General features: G+C 48.3%; 1 protein-coding gene across 1 annotated transcript; it reads left to right on the plus strand.

Moving 5' to 3' along the window:
• Positions 1–27,775, plus strand: FAM107A (family with sequence similarity 107 member A). Its single transcript, XM_039482802.1, has 4 exons — positions 1–328; positions 20,862–21,036; positions 24,451–24,607; positions 25,690–27,775. The coding sequence occupies exons 1-4, from the start codon at positions 250–252 to the stop codon at positions 25,795–25,797; spliced, it is 519 nt and encodes a 172-aa protein (XP_039338736.1). The 5' UTR covers positions 1–249; the 3' UTR covers positions 25,798–27,775.

Genomic DNA, 27,775 nt, shown 5'->3' on the forward strand with positions numbered 1-27,775 from the left:
AATATCACAGGAGCCGAGCGGGATGGTTTTGTTAGTGCAGAATGTGCTTGTCAGCAGGGGAGGGCAGCAGCTATGCAGCAAGCGCAGATCACGTGACTGTTTATTCTCACTCCCTCTGAAAAGATCTTACAGAAGTGAGAGAGTTTAGCAGTACAGAGCCAAAAAGTCATGCACACTTAGACCTGCACAGCACTGAGGAGAAGCTAACTCAGACTACACAATCCTGAGAAGCTCAGAGACCTGGCTCTCATGTCTCAGAGCGTGGAGGACCAGGTGAGGATACCACCTGGAGCTACTGGACTGTACAGAGCAATGCTGGTCAAATCAGGTAAGCACAGGTGTCTCTGGCAAAAGTCTCCCAGGTGCCCTCCCAGGCAGAACCAGAAATTTGATGAACTTGAAATTTCCATTTGACCTTCTGCCTGCTCTTCCCCTGCGTTGGATTTGACAATAGCAAAGGTGAAGTATTTTATGAACCCTCCTGGATCTGTGCTGTCTCTGAGTTTCCCTAATAGGGATACTCTGCAGCACATCTGTGTTTATTTAAGGGACTATTTTACAGCTCGTTTTAAGTCCTGTAACTCTTTTGAGATCTCTTTCCTTTAAACCTTCTGTAGTTCATAGGCTTCTTCTGCCTCTCCGAACGGACCCATAGGCTGCTGGGTATACTGTGAGCAACCCTGTGCTGTAATTCAAATGTTCTGTTTGGAAGGGAATTATGCTGGAAAAATGTGTGCTAATGAAATCTCTGCTGTTTAACTTGGGAGATTTTTCTCTGTGTTCTCTTAAATATCTTTGGGCTACCTAAAAACGTTTTCTGGTGATTGGGACAATGGGATCTTTTTATCATGAGTATGCCAAAAGCAGAGAGCAAATATGTGATGATATATTAGTAGTGAATGTCGGATTTCTAGGCATCTGTCACTTCTTAACAAAAATAACTAAGCTGGCAGTAATTAGCAATATGTACGTTAGAGAGAGAATTCTTCTATGCCCATGAAAAATTTCAATAGTAATGACACAAAACCCTGCAGTCACATTATAGTTTTGACCACTGCCATAGAATACCATGGCATGTTTTTATAAGTGTGGAGCGAAAGGCATTTCACTGAGACAGCTTGTTAATTGTTAATCAAGGCAGGAATCCAAGAACTGTTATGTGCATTTAACTGTCACAATCTGAGAAATTTTAAACTCAATTGTTAACTAATTTACCAGATTTCACCTGCTGCCACCACAGCAGGGATTTGGCTGCCAGGATAACTTTATAAGCAGTTTCAAGCTTAGCTGAAACACAGTCAAATTTGCATGAATTGTAAACACCTTATAACTTGGTTTGTTGAAAAATAAGCCACTGTTTGTTTCACTTGGAAGATTTGGTGAGTCCCTGTTCTGTTCATTCCCTCTGGGACACCTGGCATTAGACACTGTCAGCAGCCAGGACACTGGGCTAAATGGACCTTTGGTTTGACCCAGTGTGGCCATTCTTATGTTCTTGAGAAATTAGCTAGTGAGCAGGATTGGAGCAGTCCCAGATGTCACGTCCAACCCTTTTGGATTTGAACACCTTTTGAAGGTATCTATACTGGCAGCTTATGTTCTCAGTAGACAATGCTAGCAGCTGGTTCTCAGTAGGCACTGGACCATGCTAAGTTACACCGGTGTAAATCTAGAGGGACTCCATTACTTTTGAGTTTCTTTGAACTTAATATGCAACAGTGTAGATGACAGCAGAATTTGTCCCCATATTTTCAAGAATGGCACTAAGAGTTGGGAGGGGTGGGTACATGGGAATATTAGTGAGTACCAGCACCTAGATGCCATGAGAGAGCGTGTTACTCCTTGCACAGCTGTTTGGGGACGTAGCACTGGTGTAAATCCAGAGTAATGCCACTGACTATTTACAGATCCAAAATGGCAGGCTGCAGGAGGGGCTGGATGGCTCAGGAGCTTGGTAATGTGCTGTAGAGTCTTTGCCCTTCACAACAGGTTGCTGGATCAATCTAGCTTAGATCAGTGGTAACCCAAAGATGTTACCAGCTGAGAGCTGTTGACCTACATGGAAGTGAAGGGTGTGGTGTCCTGCCCGTGGATGGGCACCCACCTCCCAAAGCTGACACTTCTGGAGACCCTCCGGAAAGCTCACGCTAATGCTGTCTGTGCTGCACTTGCTCTGTGGGTGAACAGAGATCTCCATTCCCCAGTGGTACCCTTCACCAGCACGAAATTCATAGAACATTATATCAGGTTAGAGAGATTTGGCAGAGCGCGGTACAAAATATGTTGCAGGAAACAGGCCTGCACTGGCACCAGGGAAGGACTAGGCAACCCAGCCCTCTTTTCAGTCTCTAATTTATGAATACATCGCCGTGGGGCCACCATGTCAGAGCTAATAAGTAAGACAGGGAAGCCACCAGCCCTGTGCTGAGCGGGACACTCTGAAATGTGCCCTGTATGTTCTTTATCCCTGAACCCGGCATCAGGTACACAGTTCAAAATCCAGGTGACAATAGGTACTGTGGCCGCTGTATAAAAACGTGAGCAGATACTGCTGTCAAGGTTTCTTTGCTTTCCCCCAGCAACAGTTTGTACCACAAAAGGCCATTTTCTTCCACCCTTATTCATGGTGAGAAGAACCTTATTCTGCGAGCAGTCCCTAGAGAGATTGCCTTTGCCAAGAGATGAGCTTAATAAACTAGTGGAGAACAGTTTCTTTCCACACCCAGAGTGACATATCGCACAGAGATTCACGCACTGCACCTGGTCTGAAATCACATGGATCTTAACTGTAAAAAAAACCAACCTTTCCTTCCCATAAAAACCAACTTATTGCATTAGTAATGCCATCCGTGTTTTCTTTCTCCTCCTGACATTGTGCCCTTTGTTCTTTGTTTTGTCCCTGAATTTTAGTCTTGATCAAGACTTAGAGAACCTGCAATGTGTGCATTTGCCGCTCTCATTCAGAGAGTTAGGAATCATTTCCCAGGGTGATCACATCAGGTTACAGTTCCCTATTGCATTATAATGACCAGAATTAGGCTTGGTTAATTATTTAAAACTATAGATTAAACATGGACAAAGGATTTTTGCCTTCCTTTTGGAGCATGCCCTGTTGCTCCTCAGAGATGTGACTGCCCAACCCAAGGGTGAGTGATGAGGAGGGGAATGTCTGCCAGGTCTGTAGTTATACCCTGGTACCCCTGCCTGGCATGCAGACATGCACAGCAAATTCCAGAAGCTGCCTAAGCACTAAGAACCCAGACAGTTCAGAAAATCATAATGATGATGCCAATGATGCTCTGACAGTTATGATAATTAGCATCTGCCAATCATAGGGCTTTCTGTTAGTCTAATTGCAATGTCCATCACCACGGCAGACACTAAGCTAATATAAGGTATCACTACAAAAGTTTTTTTTTCTCCTGCTGATAATAGCCGACCTTAATCGATTAGTATCATTATAGCTGGCATGGCAACACCCATTTGTACATGTTCTCTGTGTATATATATCTTCCTACTGTATTTTCCACTGCATGCATCTGATGAAGTGGGTTTTAGCCCATGAAAGTTTATGCCCAAATAAATTAGTCTCTTAGGTGCCATAAGCTAATGTAAGGGAATCAAGTTGTTTTGTCCCCAAAATGATCTTTGTTAATAAAGAGACTCAACATGGTTACTGCTCTGAATCATGTACTGTAGCTTTTGATCCTTTAAAAGCATCTGTCTAAGGGATTTCTAAACACCACTGAATCGCTGGTAGATTCTAGGATACATTCACTTTTGATCATATAAACAAGACAGCTCTGCATTGGGCTCTTTTCTTAATCTACTGAACAAAACTTTCCAAATCAGTTCATTTTCCTGGGGTTCGGAGAATTCAAGAGGATCAGGCCAGGTCAGCATTCAAAATGCTTCTGATTTGGAAGCTAGGTTCTTATTAATTTCATGCAAGACACATATTCCCACTGGCTAAAGAATACTAGCTGTGCTGCTCATAACTGTGACAAAACAGGGACCAGTATGTGGCGGCTTTATTGGTCTGTGTCTTCAGAGTAATGTCCAGGAGGAACTGTGTCTGGAGCAAGTAGATTGTGTCTCTCTGGTCAGGATCCTTTCGCAAATCTAACTCTGCTCTGTAAACATGTAAGGGCAGATCCTGGCATAGCATCACTGACTTCAGAGGAGCTGTGACAATTTCCTCTGTAGAACTGCCCAAAGACCTTACTATGGGAATTATAAAGCAAGGAGAACTCTAGCAAACAGAAACTCATGACAGATTAACGTTTCCTTTGTGTTTGTGGAACAAAAGTCAAAACAAATATCTGTCCCTTTCCCACAGCATCAGATTATACCAAAGTCATTGTGCGTGTCAGCAATGTTGGGAAACAGAACAACCGATCTCTGGATTCCCTTGATATGGTTGGAAACGTTACCTAAGGCTGCTCCAGAGATCTGAGACATGTGACCGTTACTTGTGCAGTGTGGGTCAAAGGGACTGTAGAAGGATTCAAAACTCCCTTGACTTCTCCAGTGTAACCTCAGGCTAAAAGCATAACAAAGAGGCTCCTGTTGATTTGTTACTGTAGCTTTTATGTCTTTGTATGACTTTCAGTACGGGATGTTGGGATACAGAACAGCCTGCACCTCAATATGTCCAATCTTCTCCCTTTTCAGTAAAGTAGCAAAAGAATCATCTAAATAACTGCAGGGTTATGATATAAATTCCCAAGAGGCAAGAAATTCAAACTGAAGGATAATCATAGAATCGTAGAGTCATAGAACTGGAAGGGACCTCGAGAAGTCATCTAGTCCAGTCCCCTGCCCTCATGGCAGGACTAAGTATTATCTAGACCATCCCTGACAGATGTTTGTCTAACCTGCTCCTAAAAATCTCCAAGGATAGAGATTCCACAACCTCCCTAGGCCATTTATTCCAGTGCTTAACCACCCTGACAGTTAGGAAGTTTTTCCTAATGTCCAACCTAAACTCCCTTGCTGCAATTTAAGCCCATTGCTTCTTGTCCTATCCTCAGAGGTTAAGAAGAACAATTTTTCTCCCTTCTTCTTGTAACAACCTTTTATGTACTTGGAAACTGCTATCATGTCCCCTCTCAGTCTTCTCTTTTCCAGACTAAACAAGCCCAATTTTTTCAATCTTCCCTCATAGGTCATGTTTTCTAGACCTTTAATCATTTTTGTTGCTCTTCTCTGGACTTTCTCCAATTTGTCCACATCTTTCTTGAAATGCGGTGCCCAGAACTGGACACAATACTCCAGCTGAGGTCTAATCAGCGCAGAGTAGAGCGGAAGAATTACTCCTCATGTCTTGCTTACAATTCATTTGCCTTAATTCATTCTTTAGGACATGCATATGGCATAATATATAGTGTCATCGCACCACATCTCGCACCATATATAGAGCCAGACTCAAAGTCCACTGCAGTCAGTGGAAATTCCCCCATTGATTACAATCACCTTCAGATCAGATCCAGAGATTGCCTTCCCGCACTGATCTGAGACCCCCTGCAAATTGCCTCAGTGGACTAGTGCCAGTTGCGTTGTCAAGGACCTGCAGGAAGCAGAAGTTCTGGGTCTTGCTGTTTGAAATGCACACAGTAAAACTTCTGGAAAATACGTCTTTTCTTCAGAAAATGTGCAGGGTTTTTAAAGTTCCTAATTCATCACAAAGGCTCTCTTGAAACTATAGTCTTATGCTTTGTCCTGGCATCTCCCTGGGAACCTTTATGTTATACAGTGATAAGGTGGAACTTCTAGCACTTAGTGTGTGGATTTTGAGATATCAGGTGGCTCCTTCAGTCAACAGGGACTCTTTCCATTAAGATTTAGGGATTTGTAATAGGTGGATACTGAAATACGAGCCTGTAACAGGGCCCTTGTGGTCCATGGTATTGTCAATGTGGATGCCATTTATTTTTATGTGATACTGAAGGCGCTCTAGGTTCATGCCTTAAATTTCCTTGTGGAATTCGGACTGACCAGCTGCAAGTGAGCATTTGCTGTTCCCATCCCCTGTTCCCATTCCCCCTTTAGCAAAACATGATCCCAATTCCCCCATCCCCTGTTCCCATTTCCCCCACCCCTTTCTGATTGACTGCAGACTCTATAGTAAAACCTGAGTTTTGCTTAGCTAGACCTTAACCAATCACTTTACTGAAATGTAACTAACCAACCCTAACATACTGTAACATGGTTATTTAACCAATTATATCCCACCACCTTCATTGGTTTACACCCAACAAAATTAATTAGACAGCAGACAGAAACAATCACAGAACCAGACAGAGACCATGCAAATAAACATACAAAACAATACAGAAGTGAGGATTTCACAACTATATCTATACAGACATAAGAGTTTTCCAGCTGTGTCTATTGATAAGTGAGTTCTTGCAGACAGGATGCTATCAAACTAAGTTTCCTTTTGCATCTTCTAGGCTCTTCTCTTTCTCTGGAGGTGATAGAATATCAGGACAGGATTGTATTCCTAACAGCCCAATAGCACCTTATTTCAATGGGACTAGTTTGGAATGTGAGGATGTGACCATACACTTCCCAGCTTATGGCTGCCTAACTACATCTTAGCTGACGGCCTTAGCCTGTCACAGTAAGAGAAGGCCATTCCACAGACAGTGATCTTTGATTCTTTCTTTTATACCTCTGTAACTAGCTAAGTGATAAGAATACACCTACATTCTTAAAGTATAAGCCTTTGCAGACAGGCCTGAATATCTATATCCTAACAGTGACATACCAAACCGGGTCCCTTCTGAAACGTGACCTTCTTCCTCCATCTCCACGCGTTGTAGTGCACCTTTGACTTCAGTGTTCAGGTCAGGTGTGTGCTTTGCTAAATTGGGGCCTCTGGAGGTGCAACTGTCAAATTCCAGCCTCCAGCACAAACGGTACAGCTATAGGTATATCACTAAGTTCTGATTCTTGTTTAAGCCGGGGTGAATTTTGGCAGCCAGGTTATAGACTCCTTAAAATCAGGGAGCACTGCTGACACAGCTGATGCAGCCCTAACTGTGGCAATGTGAATGATGACCTTGTTCCATTTCACCCAAATGCACAGTGTCATTTCTGTGGCACAGACATTTGCTGGGTGGTGCCCAGTCAAGGCCTGCCAGCACTACTGCAAACTGTGGTACTAGCTTGAAAGAAAGAGCTTCATTTGAGCAGCTCGCCAGGTTAGCCAGCGTCAGCCCTTTGGTGTATGAATACAGACTTAGCTGAGATTTCCCAAACTCTTTCCACGCTCTGGCCATGTTAGAGCCAGATTTCCACGGGTTGGGGAACTGTACATTTGTAGCCGTTTGGCAAAGCATCACACTTCAAACATCTTTGGGAGCAGAAGGCATTCAGAATGCTGCAGAATTTTCCATCCACCCAGTGAATTTTAAATGGCCTTTGCCAGATCCTTTTTTCCCTCTATGCAACAAAGGAGACTGAACTTCTAAATGAATTAGCAAGTGCAATGGTATCACAGTACAAGAAAAGGCCAAGTCGGCTATTTCTAATTGTAACGAAGGTGGGTTTTTTAAAGCTAACAGCAAGTTCTTTGTGTGTCTTTGAATATAGCCTTAAATATCTGCTTCATACTTAATTTCCTCCCTGCCTTAACCTATCTGTTATTCAAAAGATATTAAAGCTGTTGCTATTTTTTTAAACATCTCTCCCAGATCCCATCAAAAATTGCTCCATACAGATGTTTTTTTAATATAATTTCTGCAGGATGCAGCATTTGGGGGTTTGGGTTTTTTTGTTTGGTTGGTTGGCTGGTTTTTTTTAAGTTTAGCAGATCCAGAGTTATAAAAGGAGTTGGCTTGGGCACTGGAACCTTGGTGCAAGTTTGAGTTGCCATGGAGACCTGTTGTGTTTAATATTTGTGCTTTGGCAGATAAAACGCTGATTGAGTTTAGAACACCACTGTGATGGCAAATTCTTGAAAATGACGATAAACTCATCAGTGCTGCAGCTGAGCATATTGAATGCATAATATAGGTTATTTCATAGTGTCAGAGCAACAACAAAATCATTCCAACTAGCTGTGAAAAGCCACATTGCAATACAGTATACTGAGTTGTGGCTTTTAGATGACTCATGCAATGCATATTCTCCCACTACACTATAAAAGTGTTGATACTACACCAACCCAGTTCAGTAGCCACCATCACTCATTTGCTATTTTGCCATTACTGTACTGAGATTTGTTCTTTTTTATTACAATAAAATACAGATAGGATATGCAAATAAGCAATGGGTTACTTCCTAGAGCTGTATTCATAGATCACCATTCAGGAAAACACTCTCTTCAGCCAGTGATTTTAAGAGCCCTGAACAGCCACATTTATACCTAAGCTTCTGGAATCTTGGTCAAGTTTTGACTTTCTGGCCAATCTCCAGCAGGAACAGGGTTTCCTAGGATTATGGAAATTAATGCTCCCTCCATGTGCGTCCTGACCCCAACCCCAGAATCATGCTTCAGGCCTCTAGTTTTGCACTGGTGCCCTATGTCCCAATCACCTATAAACAGAGAGAAAGAGAAGGAGGAGGAGGAAAAGCGTTTTATTGATATAATTTGGCCTGAAGCAATCACATAACATATAGAAGTATGAACTAATGAACTACAACGCACATTCAGTCCTCCCTGAAAATCCAGCAGCAGTATTTCAAGAACCTGTAAGAGGGATAATAGACGTTTGTTTGCTTCCCTTGACTATTGTCTATACCAAGTATACATGTCTACAGCAGCACCCCCTGTAGTTAAGCTAGGACTATTGTATTTAACAGATACCACCTGTTGTAGATATTTTCTAACTTTCATCTAAGCCCCCTTTTTCAGTTGTTCCTAGTTTATTTTAAAAACTTCTTTTGGGGCTGAAATTTTCCATGCTTGGTCTCTGCTCAAAGGTGAACTTTTTTGGAAAGATTGAGTGAAATCATTTTGCAATTATTCAGTCATGAACAAAAACCTTTTCTTCAGATGTTCTAGCCAGAAAATTAGTACTCAGATAACTCAACCATCGGAAACTAGGAATTGCAAACTTGGCTTGTTTTGTAGATCTCACTGAAGCTTAAAAATCAAAGTGCTCTGAAGAGGAAAAGCTCAATAGCGTTAAAGTTATACCTTTCAAAAGTCAGCACTTTTTACATGTGTGCATTAGAATTTTTCCACACATTTTTATGAAAACATAGAAATTATTTATAATGGTATATTTCCAGGTTAAGGGGGCATTTGTTAAGGTCATCCCAGTTAAGGTTGCATTAGTCAAGGATGCCCCAGTTGGCAACACTAATCATTGAAACATCTGTGAAATTATTTTGTTCAAATAGTGATTGATATTTAAGTGTCAATGAGATCAACCAAACCAGCTAACTTTGACATTTCTAGCTTCAGCCCTTTTTAAATTTTCTAAGTTGGAATAAAAGCAGCAGACTAGCGGACACCCAGTTAATGGAATCCACTCGTTAGCGAAGCCAGCAGAGCTTGTGAGCGTCGCTGGTTGAGAGTTCTATATCAACAATATTGCAAGGTTGGCCAAGAAAGGATTTCTAAAGGGCTGCTGACTTCGGAAGGCCTCAGTGAAGGATAGTGCTGCTTCAGCCACAAAGCCCAAGAGCCTGTGGAGCTCATAAACACTGCCAGGGAATTGTTGGCCTATTATGTGTATTATGATAAGCAAGATGAGGGGAGGGGCTATTGTTCTATTTGTCAAACACAGAGCGAGAGGCAGTCTCTGCCCTGGAGAGCAACAATCAAAATAGAGAAGCCAAAGAAAGGGTGGAGGGAAGGGACCTACCATACAAGTAGAGTGAACAATGGGACAGCTTGTAAATCCTGTGCAGAGTGGGGGAAGGTTGTGCATGGGTTGGTTTCCTGTTTTCCTTTTTGGGGGGGTTGTTCAGAGGGAAGAGGATTATAGCTACGGGGAGGGGGCAATGTTAAAGGGGAATTGAGAAGGGAAGCACAAGTCAGGCGGAGTGATGCTGGCGAGGAGAGACTGTCAGGGAGGGAGCAGGCAGCCAAGCAGCAAAAGGGAAAGAATTTCAGAGTAAAATCTATAAAAAGCAGTTAGGCGCCGAGTCCTCAGGTCTCCCCAGTACAGCTCTGGTCCGGGAGTGCTGGGGCAGAGCCTCAGCCCAGAAATAAAGCTTCTGAAGCTTAATAGCCCTGGGTTTCTTTCTTTCTTTGCTTTTGTTTTTAGTAATTCCCCCCCCCCAATCCCTTTTGTCTTTAGAAACCTGCTGGACCCAGCCTCAAGCTGTAACCAGCCATGGCACCTGTCCACTGAGTGATGACTTTCACTTCCCTTTAGAGGGGAGCTAAGCCACTTAACATTCCTTGAGCTTATTCTCATGCACCCAGACCGGTAGACAAGGCAGCTAGAGCCCTTTAATAACAGCACCCCAAGTCTCTGCCAGCTATGGGGATATATGGTCCTGTGGTCATGGTGCAAGGCCATAAAATGATCCATTTTTCCAAGATGGGGCATTTCCAGAGTGAATCCTTTCTAGTTAGAGATAAGTAGAAGGACCCCAAATATATTCTCTGTGACGTGTATCTCCTGTCTCGTAGGGAAATGACATCAGTGTGACCCAAAGAGCAGAAGCAAATGAGATACAGGGATGGGCTTCACAGCTCGATTCACCCTCTGAGTTTGGGTTTCCACCCCAGTCCAGAAAATATAACTTAGCCCTGAAAGAGAGTGATGCTCGTGTCTGCGAGACCAGCCCCCAGGGGAAGAGAGAGCATCATGGCACTCCAGAAGCCATCACTCCTGCCTGGATAGTATTCAGAATAAGAACATAAGAATGGTCATACTGGGTCACACCAATGGTCCATCTAGCCCAGTATCCTGTTTTATGTTCTTATAGGCAGTAGGTTTAAAACAAACAAAAGGAATTATTTTTTCACACAACACACAGTCAGCCTGTGGAACTCTTTGTCAGAGGATGTTGTGAAGGCCAAGACTATAACAGAGTTAAAAAAAGAAATAGATAAGTTCATGGAGGACAGGTCCATTTATGGCTATTAGCCAGGATGGGCAGGGATGTGTCCCTAGCCTCTGTTTGCCAGAAGCTGGGAATGGGCGACAGGGGATGGATCACTGGATGATTCCCTGTTCTGTTCATTCCCTCTGGGGCACCTGGCATTAGCCACTGTTGGAGGACAGGATACTGGGCTAGATGGACCTTTGGTCTGACCCAATATGGTCGTTCTTATGTTCTTATGGTTATGTTCTTATGTTCTGTCTTCCGACAGTGGCGAATTCCAGGTGCTTCATGGGGAGTGTACAGAACAGGGCAGTTGGAATGATCCACTCTGTCTTCCTCTCCTGGCAGTCAGAGATTTAGGGTCAGCCTGAGCATAGGGTTGAATCCTTGACCAGCTTGGCTAATAGCCATTGATGGACCTATCCCCCATTAACTTATCTAGTTCTTTTTTTAACCCAGTTATACTTTGGCCATCACAACATCCCCTGGCAATAAGTTCCACAGGTTGACTGTGGGCTGTGTCAAAAAGTACTTCCTCTTGTTTGTATTAAACCTGATACCTATTAATTTCATTGGGTGACCCCTGTTTTTCGTATTGTGGGAAAGGTTAAATAACACGTCTCTATTCACTTTTCCACTCCATTCATGATTTCATAGACCGCTATCATATACTCCCCTAGCAGTCCAAGCTAAACAGCCCTAATCTTTTTAGTTTCTGCTCGTACATAAGCCATTCCATACCCTGGATCATCTTTGCTGCCCTTCTCTGAACCTTTTCCGGTTCTGTTATATCCTTTTCGAGATGGGACAACCAGAACAGGACATGGTATTCAAAGTTTGGTGCACCATGGATTTATATGGAGGCAATATGATATTTTCTGTCTTATTTTCTATCCTTTTCTTAATGGTTCCCAACATTCTGTTTGCTTTTTTGACGCCGCTGCACATGGAGTGGATGTTTCCAGAGAACCATCATCCACAATGACTCCAAAATCTCTTCCTTGAATGGTAACAGCTCATTTGGAACTCAGAATTTAAATCCCAGAATGGGACTGATAGAGGACGCTTAGATCCCTCCTCAGTCAGAGGGAGAGCCAGGTTCATATGGGGCCTGGCAGGAGGAGAGGATGAAAACAGAAGATTGGGAAGGTCTCCACAAAACTGCCTTCATTCCAAGCAGCGCTGCCATTGAGGAGTTGTAGTGAGGATCATTCCATCCAACTGTAGGTTTCTTCTTTTCTAAATCTAGTGTTTGAAAGCACATTCAGTGCCCCCAGCAAAAGGTGATTGACAGTGTGTTCCATAGCACACATCAGGCTGGGACTGAAAACAGCCTACGCTGGGAATGGCTTGGCTATTAAAGTGTGTCTGGAAGCCCTGGCTGAAAACAGACACACGCACGCAGAGCAGCAGGAAGAGCCTGGGCCTTTGCTTCTTTGCCCAGGCCAGGTGGGGGCCTCCCGCACTTTGGTGACCCTTGCAAACATGCAGTTCTGTCTCCAGAACACCGGGCCTCTGACGGGCCCCGAAACAGCCAGAAACAATTATCCACTGATGCTGTAATGTCAGTCAGAGACAGCAGCCTGGGGGGACTGCACGGCTGAAAGACCTCAGTCTGTGGTGGGTGCAGGGATATTAATTCAGTATAGATCTTGGCAATTAGATAGAGACCTGACATTGTAGCTACGTCTTGCTTCATGGGTCTCAAAGGCAGCGTCTATCAAACTAACAAGTATGCATGCAAGTCTGGGGAGCTACAATTTTCCTGATGTGGCAGAGTTTCAGAGGATGCATTTGCAGTTATCTAACACTCCAGAGAAGCCATGCTTTTCAAACACCAGCTAGTGCTTTTCCAAAGCATTCTACCCATCCATGTTGTAAGGGGAGGCAATCAGTGCTCCACATTGGGCTGGCCAGAATGGTCATTAACCCCCTCCTGTAAAATGCAGAGGTGGACCAAAAAGGAGACTAGCTTTGGGTCCTCAAGTCTGGTGGGGATTTTAGCTCTGGACAGGGCTGACTCTACCATTTTTGCTGCCCCAAGCAAAAAAAAAAAATCCGCCCAGACTGTGCCGCCCCAAGAATGGCCGGAATGCCACCCCTTCCTCCGCTGGGGCCTGGAGCCGGCCCTGGCTCTGGATTGCATTGTAACAACCCATGTCTGGGGCAGTACTTGGGCTCAGATAAAAGGTTCTGGTTTGGGCCCCTTGCTAATAAAATATGTGTAAAACTCGATAGGAATGAAAACCTAGATCTATACAAACAGACAAGATAAGGAGGGAGAAATGTCACCTAAGCTCCTCCCCTAAGTAGAAGAAAAGTCTGTGTCCTGTAACGTCTGGCCAGGCTGGGTATTCAGGGTCACACACAGGGTGACCAGACAGCAAATGTGAAACATTGGGATGGGGGTGGGGGGTAATAGGAGCCTATATAAGAAAAAGACCCAAAAATTGTGACTGTCCCTTTAAAATCAGGACATCTTGTCTCCCTAGTCACACACGACGGTGCAAATACTAGATATCTGTATATTGCTCATTAAGCAGATCTTCCCCGTTGCTTTTGAAACAGGTGATGTGATAAAGGCTCACTGTTTTTTTCTTGAACGAGGCATCCTGCGTGCTAGACACAGAACAAAACCTAAGCGAAGCAAGAAGTTGCTATAGAAACTTCCTTTATATTGATACCAGAGTAAATATTTGCTTAAAAGTTACCTAACTTGTTGGCATGCCTGTTTCAAGTTCTGCAGTGACTTTGACTGTCGTCTGAAATGCAAAATTTAAGGCAAGATTCTCCTTTAAGATCTGCTCAGCAGTGAGACCTGCTCAGGTCAGGCTGCAGAATATGCAGCGGCGGCTCCAGGCACCAGCGCTCCAAGCGCGTGCCTGGAGCGGCAAGCCATGGGGGGGGCACCCTGGCGGTCCCTGAGAGGGCGGCAGTCAGGCAGCCTTCAGCGGCTTGCCGGTCCCACGGATTCGGTGGCAATTCGTCAGCGGGTATGCCGAAGCCGCAGGACCAGCGGACCTCCCACAGGCAAGCCGCCAAATCCACGGGACCGGGAACCTCCCGCAGGCAAGCCGCCAAAGGCAGCCTGACTGCCATGCTTGGGGCGGCAAAAAAGCTAGAGGCGCCCCTGAGACTAGGCACTCTGTGCCGCTGAGAAGAGAATTTCTCCCTTACTCTTTGGGCCTAGGCATTACCTTGGACCAGTAAACATTTAACAAAGGGACCTCCTCCTTTCGCCACTCCTATCCCTAGGTGTGTTAACCCTGTTCCTTTAGAAGGAAATGGCTTTCCCCCTCTTATTCCCCACTTCCTCTTCAGTTTGAGGTCTTGGTTCCCATTTCACCCCAATTTCTCCCCTGTTTGACTTGCACGCTGCCGAGATACGCAGTGTAACAGCAGGAGGTGAGCCCGTGAATCTGCTGCAGAGAAAGCTGGCGTAGCCATTTCCTGGCATCCAGGGCTTTAGAAATCTCACGGTGCCTGACTCTAGAGCTTGATTATGCCCAGCTGGACTCTGCATTGGTATGAATGGAAACATTAGGGGCCCAGTCCCGCACCGGGGTAGGTCCGCACAGCTCCATGTTTGATGGGGCTTTGCAGATTAAACCAGCTGATGATTTGGGCCTAAACCAGGGCTGGTTTATGTGCTGCAAAACCAAAACTGGTGGTGGCTGGGAACCTGGCCCCCTGCTACCCAAACCTCACCCCACCGGGTAGGGCATGGCTGGAAGGGTTTGGGTTTGGCCCATTTCTAACTTACATGGTCAATGGTCATTTAGCCATCGAGGCAAGCAGGCGTAGGGCCCCGTATCTGCCATGCAGCCGCTCTCCCTGTACGTCTCATGGAGACAGCCCCAAGAGCCCCACGCCACTCTCTGGTCTGTCTGGCTCAGGTAGATGCACCGGCCACTTGACCGGCTCTGGGAGCTCTCCAGGCAGGCGGCCAATCCACCCCAGGGCTTTCCAGCCACAATACTCTGTTCCTTTCTCTGGAAAAACAAAGTGAAGGCAGCTCCTCTCAAGGACTGAAATGTTACATGAGGCTTCTCAGGCTAATAACAAAGGCTGTGCCTTCTCCCTCAGAGCCGCATGAATGCCAGGTGTCTCTGTGCCTCCAGTTTCACCCCGGAATACAAAAGGGAACTGCCACTCAGGCAGAAAGGCGAGAGAATTACGACAAGGCCAGGAAATGCAGGTGTCAGGTTGTCATCTGGGTTCGAAGCCTTTTGCTTTGGTCTTCTCTCTTGTGTTCTTTCCAAGCTAGACAGGAGGAGCACTTTCTATAGTGGCCGTCCAAGTCTGTTTGTAAATGATTCTGAGATTGGGTCCCATGAAAAACTTCCGTCCTCTGCTTGTCTGGCATAAAGACAAGGAGCTTCAGTCTGAGGTACGGACAAGGCACCCAGAGCTCCCCCCTGCTGCTCCATCAGCAGGCTTCAGCCTGACCTGTGGGAGCCCCTGTACCCAGGAGAGGCCGGTCAGGCTCCAGGGCTATCCTGTCTTCACCTCTCTCTGAAGCTGCCCTCTGGGGTGCCAAGTGGTACAGTGGCTTCTCTGAGTCTCCTGCCTGCTAGGAAATGGACTGAGGCCTCCACTCCTTTCACAGCTCTGCGTGGGTGGGGAGAAAACTGCCACACACGGAGCCCAAACCAAGCGCCCTCCAATGTCCATGGCCTGTCCCAGATCTACGCCCTCTGGCCTTTTTCCCCCTGAAAAGTGCCTTCCCTAGAAAGCCTCAAACATCTAGCCAGGAGGAAAGGGAACGTATGTGAACAGCAGCCAATGGCCTGTGCAGATGCTGGTATGGTACCAACTTTCTAATCGCAGAAAACCAAACACACTGGCCCCGCCCCTGCCCTGAGGCCCCACCCCCACTCACTACATCCCCCCTCCCTCAGTGGCTCGCTCTCCCCCACCCTCACTCACTTTCACTGGGCTGGGGCAGGGGCTTGGGGTACGGGAGGGGGTGAGGACTCTAACTGGGGGTGCCGGCTCTGAGGTGGGGCTGGGGATGAGGGATTTGGGGTGCAGGCGGGGGCTCCAGGCAGGGGGTGGGGGCTGAGGGATTTGGGGTGCAGGAGGGGGCTCCAGCCTGGGGGTGGGGGCTGAGGGATTTGGGGTGCAGGAGGGCTCCAGCCTGGGGTGGGGGCTGAGGGATTTGGGGTGCAGGAGGGCTCCAGCCTGGGGTGGGGGCTGAGGGGTTTGGGGTGCAGGAGGGGCTCCGGGCTGGGGGTGGGGCTGAGGGATTTGGGGTGCAGGAGGGCTCCAGCCTGGGGTGGTGGCTGAGGATTTGGGGTGCAGGAGGGCTCCAGGCTGGGGTGGGGCTGAGGAATTTGGGGTGCAGGAGGGGGCTCTGGGCTGGGGTGGGGCTGAGGGTTTTGGGGTGCCGGTGGGGGCTCCAGCCTGGGGGTGGGGGCTGAGGGTTTTGGGGGGCTGGTGGGGGCTCCAGCCTGGGGGTGGTGGCTGAGGGATTTGGGGTGCAGGAGGATCAGGACTCTAACTGAGGGTGCAGGCTCCGGGCTGGGGTGGGGGCTGAGGGATTTGGGGTGCAGGAGGGGTCAAGACTCTAACTGAGGTGCAGGCTCCGGGCTGGGGTGGGGGCTGAGGATTTGGGGTGCGGGAGGGTGAGGACTCTAACTGGGGTGCAGGCTCTGGGGTGGGGCTGGGGATGAGGGGTTTGGGATGCAGGAGGGGCTCCAGCCTGGGGTGGGGGCTGAGGGATTTGGGGTACAGGAGGAGGCTGCAGCCTGGGGGTGGGGGCTGAGGGATTTGGGGTGCAGGAGGGGGCTCCAGCCTGGGGGTGGGGGCTGAGGGATTTGGGGTACAGGAGGAGGCTGCAGCCTGGGGTGGGGCTGAGGGATTTGGGGTGCAGGAGGGCTCCAGCCTGGGGTGGGGCTGAGGGATTTGGGGTGCAGGAGGGCTCCAGCCTGGGGTGGGGCTGAGCGGTTTGGGGTGCAGGAGGGCTCCGGGCTGGGGTGGGGCTGCGGGATTTGGGGTCCAGGAGGTGGCTCCAGCCTGGGGGTGGGGGCTGAGGGATTTGGGGTGCAGGAGGGGGCTCCAGCCTGGGGGTGGGGCTGAGGAATTTGGGGTGCAGGAGGGGCTCTGGGCTGGGGTGGGGCTGAGGGTTTGGGGTGCAGGAGGGGCTCCAGCCTGGGGTGGGGGCTGAGGATTTGGGGTGCAGGAAGGGCTCCAGCCTGGGGGTGGTGGCTGAGGGATTTGGGGTGCAGGAGGGGATCAGGACTCTAACTGAGGGTGCAGGCTCCGGGCTGGGGGTGGGGGCTGAGGGATTTGGGGTGCAGGAGGGGGTCAGGACTCTAACTGAGGGTGCAGGCTCCGGGCTGGGGGTGGGGCTGAGGGATTTGGGGTGCGGGAGGGGTGAGGACTCTAACTGGGGTGCAGGCTCTGGGGTGGGGCTGGGGCTGAGGGATTTGGGGTACAGGAGGAGGCTGCAGCCTGGGGTGGGGCTGAGGGATTTGGGGTGCAGGAGGGGCTCCAGCCTGGGGTGGGGGCTGAGGGATTTGGGGTACAGGAGGCTGCAGCCTGGGGTGGGGCTGAGGGATTTGGGGTGCAGGAGGGCTCCAGCCTGGGGTGGGGGCTGAGGATTTGGGGTGCAGGAGGGGCTCCAGCCTGGGGGTGGGGGCTGAGCGGTTTGGGGTGCAGGAGGGGGCTCCGGGCTGGGGGGTGGGGGCTGAGGGATTTGGGGTGCAGGAGGGCTCCAGCCTGGGGTGGTGGCTGAGGGATTTGGGGTGCAGGAGGGGCTCCAGGCTGGGGGTGGGGCTGAGGAATTTGGAGTGCAGGAGGGGCTCTGGGCTGGGGGGCGGGGGCTGAGGGATTTGGGGTGCTGGAGGGGGCTCCAGCCTGGGGGTGGGGGCTGAGGGATTTGGGGTGCGGGAGGGCTCCAGCCTGGGGTGGGGCTGAGGGATTTGGGGTGCAGGAGGGGGCTCTGGGCTGGGGGGCGGGGGCTGAGGGATTTGGGGTGCAGGAGGGGGTTCTGGGTTTGGTGGGGCTCGGGGTTGGGCAGGTTTACCTCAGGCAGCTCCTGGTCAGTGGCACAGCGGGGCTAAGGCAGGCTCATGGCCTGTCCTGACTCTGCGCTGCACCCCGGAAGCTGCTCTCGCCCGCAGGCACCGCCCCCCCACCTCCCACTGGCTGCAGTTACAAGGGACCAGATCCCACTGACATATGACTGAACCTTGCAAAAACAGGCCCAGTGCTGCAGAGAGGGAGCTTGGGTTACAACACAAACCCTCTACATGATGAGACTAAGCGGGCGAATAGCCTTATGGCTTTGATATTAGTTACCTGCAGGCCTGAAAACATTGGCTGAGCTCCACTAGAGGCATTTCAGGTCATTTGGCCATAGGGTGCCCGGCTGGTAGAGTGCAATGGAAGAGATGCCTGGGTCCTGAACCCACAGGTAAGCCCTGAGTCGTGTTTTAGGGAACACGGGCACTTTTCTTTCTATTCTCCACCCTGAACTGTCAGGCAAAGGACGCATGAAGATTTACATAAGAATGGCCAGACTGAGTCAGACTAAAGGTCCATCTAGCCCAGTGTCCTGTCGTCTGTCCGGGAGGCTCCACCAGTGGCCTAGGTAGGAGTGGAAATTTGGGTGGGCCCTGACTTTCGGGTGGAGAGGCAATGATGGCCTGTGCTAGCTCACACCCTGTTCCTAGCCCCGGTTCACAACTCTTGGGGTTTTGGTATTTTCTCCCCTAGCTTTCTTGTCCTTCCCCTTGTTTCCTCTGGAAAAGGGAAGAAACAAAACAAATTAAACCCAAAAGTAGCCTGACCAATCCCCCGCACCCCCACTTCTGCAAATCACTGGGCTCCACTGATTTTCACCAGCTGAGGATCTGGCCCTAGAAGTATATGAATCAGCCAGGCATCTGTCACTGAACGGCTGCACCCAGCCATCTTTCACATCTGCCAATAGTAATGTATGATTCTAATGGAAAATAATTTGGTATAAGAAATCATTGGCCCAGGATTCCAGCAGCCTTTAAATGTGTACTGAACTTTTCACCCCAATTACGCTGATGTAATGGGTTGTGATTTGTTTTTCTTCATTCCCAGAGTGCTGAGGCTCTAGCCACATTAACATGCAATGGGAAACTGTTCAGAACTGAGTCATTTTCCTCAGCACTATTTGTTCTTACACTATTTTATTTGCTAGCAACCCACTTTAAGTGTGGTGAACACTTACTGACTGTGGAAGAAGCGCCCTAGCCGGCCTTGTTCCATTGATTGTGCTTTCAAATGGATTTTATAGCTGTTCCCCGGACCCAAATGTAAAAGAGAGACAGTTCCTGATGTGGTGCTGCCTGCATGCACCTGCTTCCTGAGGTTACGCTGCACTGATTTGTAAATATCCAAACTGTACAGGCATGTGGTTGTGAGTGAGTGATTAAGAGTGAATTCCTCTGTACAGGCCACTTCAGTCCCTGCATGCATGCAGCCTTTATGCAGCCTGGCACAACCGTCGTCAGCCTGGCTGTGCACCGCACTAAAAGACACTTGAAAGTTCGCGTACTTAATCTCTCAGTCTGTGGTTTTGGTCATTTTGTATAAATTTTAAAGAAAAAAACAGCATTACTGAACCTTGGACAACATCAGCAGGCTTGTTTGACATCCAAAATACTGTCAATTACAACATCACAAGCACATGTTTTGACATATTAACGTGTGCAAAAGTGTTATATGTGTGAACTGTAATATTGACGCTGTGGGGCACAGGGTTGGATACAAAGCAGTAGACCAATAGGAGATCACTGAAAGTTGAAGATTTCATACAATTTGTCACCATTTCTTTGGAGCAGTTTATGGAGTCATGTCCTGTCGTCATGGGGCCACCTGGATCTGAGCACGTTAGGGTCTGGATGCACTAGCAGTAATGTGCAAAGCACCTGCACCACACGGGAGTATCTGGGCCAGTGTTTGTCTTTTGTTTCATTATGACCTATTCATTGTCATAAACTATTACAGCATAGTGACTTTCATTAATCAATCAAGTATCAGTGGGTTAGCTGTGTTAGTCTGGATCTGTAAAAAGCAACAGAGAGTCCTGTGGCACCTTATAGACTAACAGACGTATTGGAGCATGAGCTTTCGTGGGTGAATACCCACTTCGTCAGACGCATATCAAAATAGATTTCCATTCCATACGGCTAAATGCAGTGCCTTGCATCATGTCATGTGTCTGACGAAGTGGGTATTCACCCACGAAAGCTCATGCTCCAATACGTCTGTTAGTCTATAAGGTGCCACAGGACTCTTTGTTGCATTAATCAATCAATTATCATTAAATGCTGTAGCCAGTGAACTGAGTGGCTGCCACTGTTTAACAAGTGGACTAATTCATTTGTATAAAATTCACACTATCATGGGGATTTTCCAAATAGCATGTTTTTTTGCATGGGTACATATATGCACACCCATGCACACCCACACATACCAAGCCACACGCGTGCCCACACACACACACACACACACTTAGATTATAGTATCAGAGGGGTAGCCGTGTTAGTCTGGATCTGTAAAAGCAGCAGAGAGTCCTGTGGCACCTTAAAGACTAACAGAAGTTTTGGAGCTACTCTTTGCTACTTAGATTATAAACTCTTTGGGGAAGGGACCCTCTTTTTGTTGTGTTTATACAGCACCAAGCGTCCTGGCCCTTCACTGGGGGCTACCGGGGGCTACTAAAACGCACATACATCAACTAAAACACACACACACACACACACACACGATGGGGTGGGGTGAAAGGAAAGTGTACCTGTTGGATTTTGACCTCAAATTCAATGTGTTCCTGTCGATACTGAGCCTTCTCTTTTCTCTTCCAGCGTCTATGTATTCAGAAATACAGAGGGAGCGACCTGAGGTTAGGAATTTCATGTCTCACCCAGACTACATAGATGGAAACCCGGATCTCATCAAACCTAAGAAGCTCCTAAATCCTGTAAAAGCCTCGAAAAGCCACCAAGAGCTCCACAGAGAGCTGCTTATGAACCACAAAAGGTGAGGCAAAGACGCAAACGCCTCTTTAGCTGCCTTTGCATGGGCTGGACGAGAGAGACTGGTTTCTGGTGTCACATCAGCTCAGGAGTGAATCCTCAGAAAGCCGCAGGCTGGGTTTTTGTGGTAAAGCCCTTTACTGTTATGCGCAAATAGCAAAAGGTGTGAAATAGGCTACGGTGGGAGGCAGCGTCTCTCTGCTATGCTATGACCCAGATTGTAAACGAATCGCTCGGTCATTCGGAAAAACTAGGGAGTTCCTAAACGCCGGGCCTGCTTTTCAGAGCTGCAGAGCGCGAACCAGCCACTCCAACGGAAGGCAGTGGGAGCTGCAGGTGCTAAGCACCTCTGAGAATCAGATCGCTCCGCTAGCCGAACCCTTCGAGTCTTGTCTTGTGTCCCACAAACATCTCCCCCTCCTGTCTTACTCCCCCTGCCCACCAGGCAATGCCATGATTTACAGCCCTTCTTGCTCTTGGAGTGTTTGGTGTGGATTTTGTGCTGGGGAGCAGTGCTGCTTTGAGAGCCCTGGAAGGTGGCCTGCTCTGTTTATTGACAGCACAGATCATATCAGTGCAAGATCCTGCACACTGGGAAAATGCTGACACCTGGTTCCCTACAAGCAGACTGCTGCTAGGTTAAAGCCTGAGCTAGCATTCATGGGCCTGATTCTCCAGTGTGTTACTTCAGTTTAACCATGTTGTAACCGATGGAGTTACAGCAGCGTAGAGCTGGAATGTGGCAATAGAGAATCAGGCCCAACAGTGCATCAGCCCTCCTGCACTAACATCGAACGTGATGATTTCAAAAGCAGCTGGGTAAAAGCACGTTCGCTACAGAGCCCTTTGAGCAAGGAGCGAATTCTACTGATTGTCAGTGGGATGTTTCCTAACCGTCTGAACTGTTTGCAAATCTGACGTAATCAAATAATAATAATATCCATTTGCTCGGCTAGTTATAAACAGCAGCGAGACTGATTGAAAGTGACGGCAGTAATCATAAGAGACAAATCAAGGTATTTAATCAGCTAACGATCAAGCCCTTCGAAAGCAAATTGGCGTCATTGATATTGACACAACCTGGACAGGGACTTGACTCTGACATTACAGGTGATAGTGTGGACTTGGACAGGTCACCAGCGCACACCGCGCTGGGAGCAGAGCAGAGAATGCACTTCGTTAAGCTAAACTTTTCACAGATCAATGCAAAGGTGAGCTGCAATTTGATGGTAGAGCTCTGGGCCTGCTGCCTTATGTTACTTCCACTTAGCCCACTAGATGTCACCAGAATGCAGCCTATACGACCACGAGCTCGCTCACTCTTTTGAGAACCTCAGACATCTTTTCTTTAAACTCCAATTAGGTTTCTCAAAACTTCAGTTGTCCCCCTTCCCGCCCTGCCACTGCTCCACCCACACCAGGTCTTGTGGAGTCTAAGGCCACGTCTACACTACCCGCCAGATCGGTGGGTAGTAATCGATCTATCGGGGATCAATTTATCACGTCTCGTCTAGACACGATAAATCGATCCCCAAATCGACGCCCGTACTCCACCTTGGCAGGAGGAGTAAGCGGAGTCAACGGGGGCGCCGTGGCAGTCGACTTGCTGCCATGAGGACGGCCAGGTAAGTCGAACTAAGATACTTCGACTTCAGCTACGCGAATAGTGTAGCTGAAGTTGTGTATCTTAGATCGACCCTCCCCCCCCAGTGTAGACCAGCCCTAAGAACTGAAAAGGGACCAAGAAAATCCTTGTTCCAGAAGAATGCATGACACCCTGTGTCTTACAAAATGTGCCTCAGACCTGCAGTTTAATAGGTACACAATGCATTAACACACAGGTGAAAGCTCTGGACATGTCTCATTTCCAGTGAGCCCATCAGGTCGCCTACCTCGGCTGCTCGGACCCGCACTGCTGTATTATCCCAAGGATGAAACTGCCTCAGTTATTGACAGAAACGTCTGCGTTCAGCAGAAGGGGCCTTTTATTTTGGCCAAAAGGCCCATACGCATCACTATGTTAGCTCCATCTCTAAAATCAGCAGAGCCATAAAGCGAGTGGCAGAGCAGCTAGACAGACACAGCGAGGAAAGAAACTGCAGGGCTAATTGCTGTCACTCACTCCCCCTGCTGGTAAAAACGAAAAAACTCAGGCACTTAAACAGCCCATAACGTTACACATGATTACGGCTACGTTTTAGTCACAGGTATTTTTCGTAAAAGTCATGGACAGGTCACAGGCAGTAAACAAAAATTCACGGCCCGTGACCTGTCCATGACTTGGACTATATACTCCTGACTAAATCTTGGGGGTTCTAAGGCAGGGGGCGGCCTGGGGGTGCCACCGGTGCTCTGGGGCAGGGAGTGGCTTGGGAGCACTATGGATGATCTAGGGGGGGACCGGGGACACCTCAGATGCTCTGGGGGGGCAGCGCTTGGCCCAGGACCCCTGCGGGTGCTGGGGGGGATGGGCGGCGGTGCCCGGCCCAGGACCCCCACAGGTGCTGGGGAGAGGGGGGGCCGCTGCTGCTGGGATGGGGGGGCACAGTGGCAGAGACCTCCGCTTGTGCTGCTGGGGGACGAAGGGGGCGGTGGCCCGAGACTGCCTCAGCAGCAGCCGGTGCAGCTGGCCCAGGGGCTGCCTGAGATATTTGGACAGGCCTGGAGCCAGCTGCACTGGCCACCACAGAAATCACGGAGGTCCCAGAAAGTCACAGAATCCGTAACCTTCATGACAGACTCACAGCCTTACACATGATCCTGTTTTAGAATTAGCTACAAATGAATGAGAAAGGACACTCCAGCCTGTCCCACTTCCCCCAACTCATATAACTTGACGGTGGCAATGGACCAGGGGCACCAGGTCTGGCGAGCGTTCTATGCCCAGGACTCCCAGCCACTCACTGTAAACAGCATACATTTCCCAGCATGCCCTGCACTCCAGTATGCACCGCTGCATGTTACACGTCCCCTATTAATGCATTAATGGGTTAACAGCAGATACAAATCCCAGCCAATAAACTTCATTAACCTATAGCTAAAGTGTAAAATCTTCATTATGTCATTTGAACATTGCTTGGGTTTTGCATGTAGTTTCGGGGAGTGGATAAGCTCCACCCCAGGAATAAGTGAGTTTCCATTTTATTTACCGTGATGTAGTTCAATTTTGGCACCAGGCCTTGCATCACTATTCAGCTGGGTGAGGAAGGGCCATTTAGAACCTCATCCAACGCCCACTGAAACGGTTGGGAGTCTCTCAATGGGCTTTGGCTCAGGTCTTTAATGTTCCTATTTGGATCTGAAGACTGGGCCCCAGCTCTCTGAACCAGCAGGCTCTGCACACATCGAACGGCAGTGAGATTCTGGGCTGAAGGCAGAAAGGGCTCCAGCTCAGAGATATTCTGCGTTCTGTTCACAGAGGCTTGAGCGTGGAGAGCAAGCCAGAGCTCCAGCGAGTGCTTGAGCACCGACGGCGAAATCAGCTGCTCAGGCAGAAAAAGGAAGAAGAAGAGGCAAAGAAATTGCAGTCTCCATTTGAACAAGAGCTCCTGAAGCGACAGCAGAGGCTGGATCAGGTAGAAACTGAATTTTAAATCATTCCCATTGTTATATGAAGTGCCCCACACAAGGGCTGGAAGGTGCTTAAAATGGAGCCAAGTCCAAAGAGAGGGTTTGCTGAGCCCTGGCCTTAGTCCTACCCCGAGTGCGAGGTGGTGCTGTGGAGCTACAGTGGCTGAGTAGTGGCCCTCCAAAGCATCCTGTCCCCAGTGGGCAGCCTCTGGCCAAACACCCCCCCAGAGACTGCTGGAAATTGTTGACATCACATTTTTTCACCAGAAAATGCCAATCACTCAAAACCCAAACCTTCCCCGGGAAAGTATTGGGATGGGCAAAGCTTTTGCTGGGAAGGTTTCTCGGGTCCAGGATGGAATTTCTGGCCAAACTCAGAGAGAGGGAGACCCACCCAGGAATATCCAGTAATCCAGCGGTTAGGTTATTACCTAGGCCATGTGGAGCCAGGTTCCGGTCCTTGCTCTGCCTGATGCAGCCTCTCACATCCCAGGTGCAGGCCCTAACCACTGGGGTATTGGCTAGGCTCTGTCTCTCTCACTCTCAATTTCTGGGTGTAAAACTTTGAAAAGTCTCAGTCTGTTCTGCTGTAGAACGAAACCTAATGGCAACACTGTGACATTTGTCACAAAACAGTATGTTTGTTTGCCAGCCAGGCCTGCTCTGCAGCGTTCCATACACCTGTGCCTGGCAGGAACCGGGTCCTCCCTTCAGACCTGCTGCCAGCCCGGGCGACTGAGTGAAATTCATTCTGATTTTGCTGTCTAGCTTCTCAAACTACATACAATTGAAATCTTCAGCTGCTCCAGATCTAATAACTAAATTAAAATAATAGTTTATAATTATCCATTGTTTATTTATGTAGGGACAGATGTGCTACCCTTACTCACATTAAGTAGGACCTTACTCTGTAAATAGCTCCACTGAAACCAACAGGACTAATAGCAGAACAAGATGCTACTCAGTGTGAGTAAGAGCTACAGAATCCGGCCAATAGTAATTAAGTATGAAACCTGCAGCAGTGTAGTGAATGGATTGCACTTCTGTTCTCTAGCATACAAATAACATTCACTGTTCTTTCATCTAGCTGGAGAGAGGACAAGAGAAGCATGAAGAACATGCACCAGAATTTATTAAAGTAAAAGAGAACTTAAGAAGAACATCAACGCTAACCGGGGAAGAGAAAGTAGTGTAGCATCTGCCAAACCTAAATGGAGGAACATGTCAAGCTGGCGCTAATACCTACACACTGACATCGTTGTATGTGGTGGACATTTACAGCCATGTCCTTGGGGCTACTTACTGTTACTAATGCTTGCTCCAGTAGAAATGCATAAAAGGCCTTTCCCGTCCAGGACAGGGTATTTAAATGGTAACGCTGCGGTATTTACCAGTAGAAGTACACACATGAGGAGATGTGAGGCAGATGATGTCATTCTCCCCTCAACTTGGGGGTTCATGCTAACATCCATCCCTATTAACTCTTGGTTAACCCCTTGAGATACAGCATATGCTCAAGACAGAGGCATTTATGGAGTGACAGCTCTCCAACAGGTTTGGGAGACCCTCCTAAGTAATCATACCAGATGCTCTCAGACCGTGTGGCTGCTGATACTGAACTCTACAAGACAGCAGCTGTAGCTTGGGAGGGCTTCCTAGAAACCTGCAGGTGACACCTTAAAGGGATGATCCTGCATATTGCTGGGAATGGCCTCGGTGACGCGCAGGGGCCAGCTGGGAGAGCCTTAGAGAAGCTATGTGTCCTCGCAGTACTCCCCTGTTTAGCTACTGTGAGAAACTCAAGTCCTGTATCTGCATGTTACTGAGTCAGCCTTGCCAAACAGGATGGGACAGCTCTTTCCTGGTGTCGATCCTGCACTTACACTGAAAATCTGGTAACGAACTAGGATGTAGCTACATAGCAGGTAGCACATTGGGCTGCACCACAGAGGCCACCCGGGGTTTAAGGCTAATGTTAGACACTTAAACCAAAGACTGGGAGTTCTGAGCATTAGTGGTAACCAAACTGCACCCTGCGCAGCCAGCCGGTCCCTTTGGACCAGAGACGCTCAGACCGAGAGAGTCAGAGCAGCAGACTCATTGACTCTTCTCTCCAGATTGTTGGGCTTTGGGTCCCCGCCCACCTGCTAGGCACCTGTTATTTTAACAGCTCTGAAAAGCGCGTTCCTGGTGCATTGCTTGAGAGCTGGTGTAGGCAGGGTGGGGGTCAGTATAAAGCCCCTCAGACCTAGCAGCTGCTCGACTTAGTGCTACAGCATAGCCGGGACCTGCACCAGTTTTTGTGACTGAGGAGCAGATGTGGATCACTGCACAATACTTGGTCATGCTCTATTGTTAGCCTTCTCCCCTGGAGGCCTGCTAAGGGCGGGCGGCCACGCTCATTTGCCATGAATGCAGAGTGTCTTCTAGTGTTCATGGTGGCAGAGGCCAGCGTGTGTAGCCATGGAAGGTGGCGCCTTTGCTGTCAGAACTCCTGCACTCCTAACAAACTTCAGGTCCCCCCATGCCTGAACTTTGGGGACATTCCGATCTGGAGCAAAATTCTCTGGCTCGGGCCCATCTTGGCTTCTTACCGTTAAAATGTAAGAGTAAAATAACCTGTTGGCTGCCTTTGGATGCCGACTGTCTGATTGCAGCAGTCAGCAGATATGGCCTGTGACAAAGGCATCAGATGATTAAACAATATCCACTGTGTGAGCCTCAGCAGATTCACATGCAAAGTCAATGAGCTCTGGGGATTCATCACATCTTTCTTAAAAAGTTAAAGCAGCCCCACAAACACATTGTCTGGTCTCCCCACGCTCTGTTAGTTCAAGAGACTGTTGCTTATTCTGGCAGCAAGTGTTTGTTTCCAAAATCTGTTGCCTCTGGTCAGCATAGAGCCAATTCAATAGCTACTCCATCCTGTCTGCTAAATGCAGCTTTTCAGTTAGCTTGTTGGGCAATCAGTGTGTTCTGGTTTTTTAAAGAGAAATTTCTCACCAACACAAAAGGGGAGCAGTTGGGACCATTTTACACATGGCTGTGAAGAACACTGTGTTACACCTGCTAAGTAGCATCAACTTAACTAACATTGAGTCCTGTGGCACCTTATAGACTAACAGACGTATTGGAGCATGAGCTTTCGGGGGTGAATACCCACTTCGTCAGAT

The sequence above is a fragment of the Mauremys reevesii genome, linkage group 7 (genome assembly GCF_016161935.1).
Source record: "Mauremys reevesii isolate NIE-2019 linkage group 7, ASM1616193v1, whole genome shotgun sequence".
In the NCBI taxonomy this organism is placed as follows: domain Eukaryota; kingdom Metazoa; phylum Chordata; order Testudines; family Geoemydidae; genus Mauremys; species Mauremys reevesii.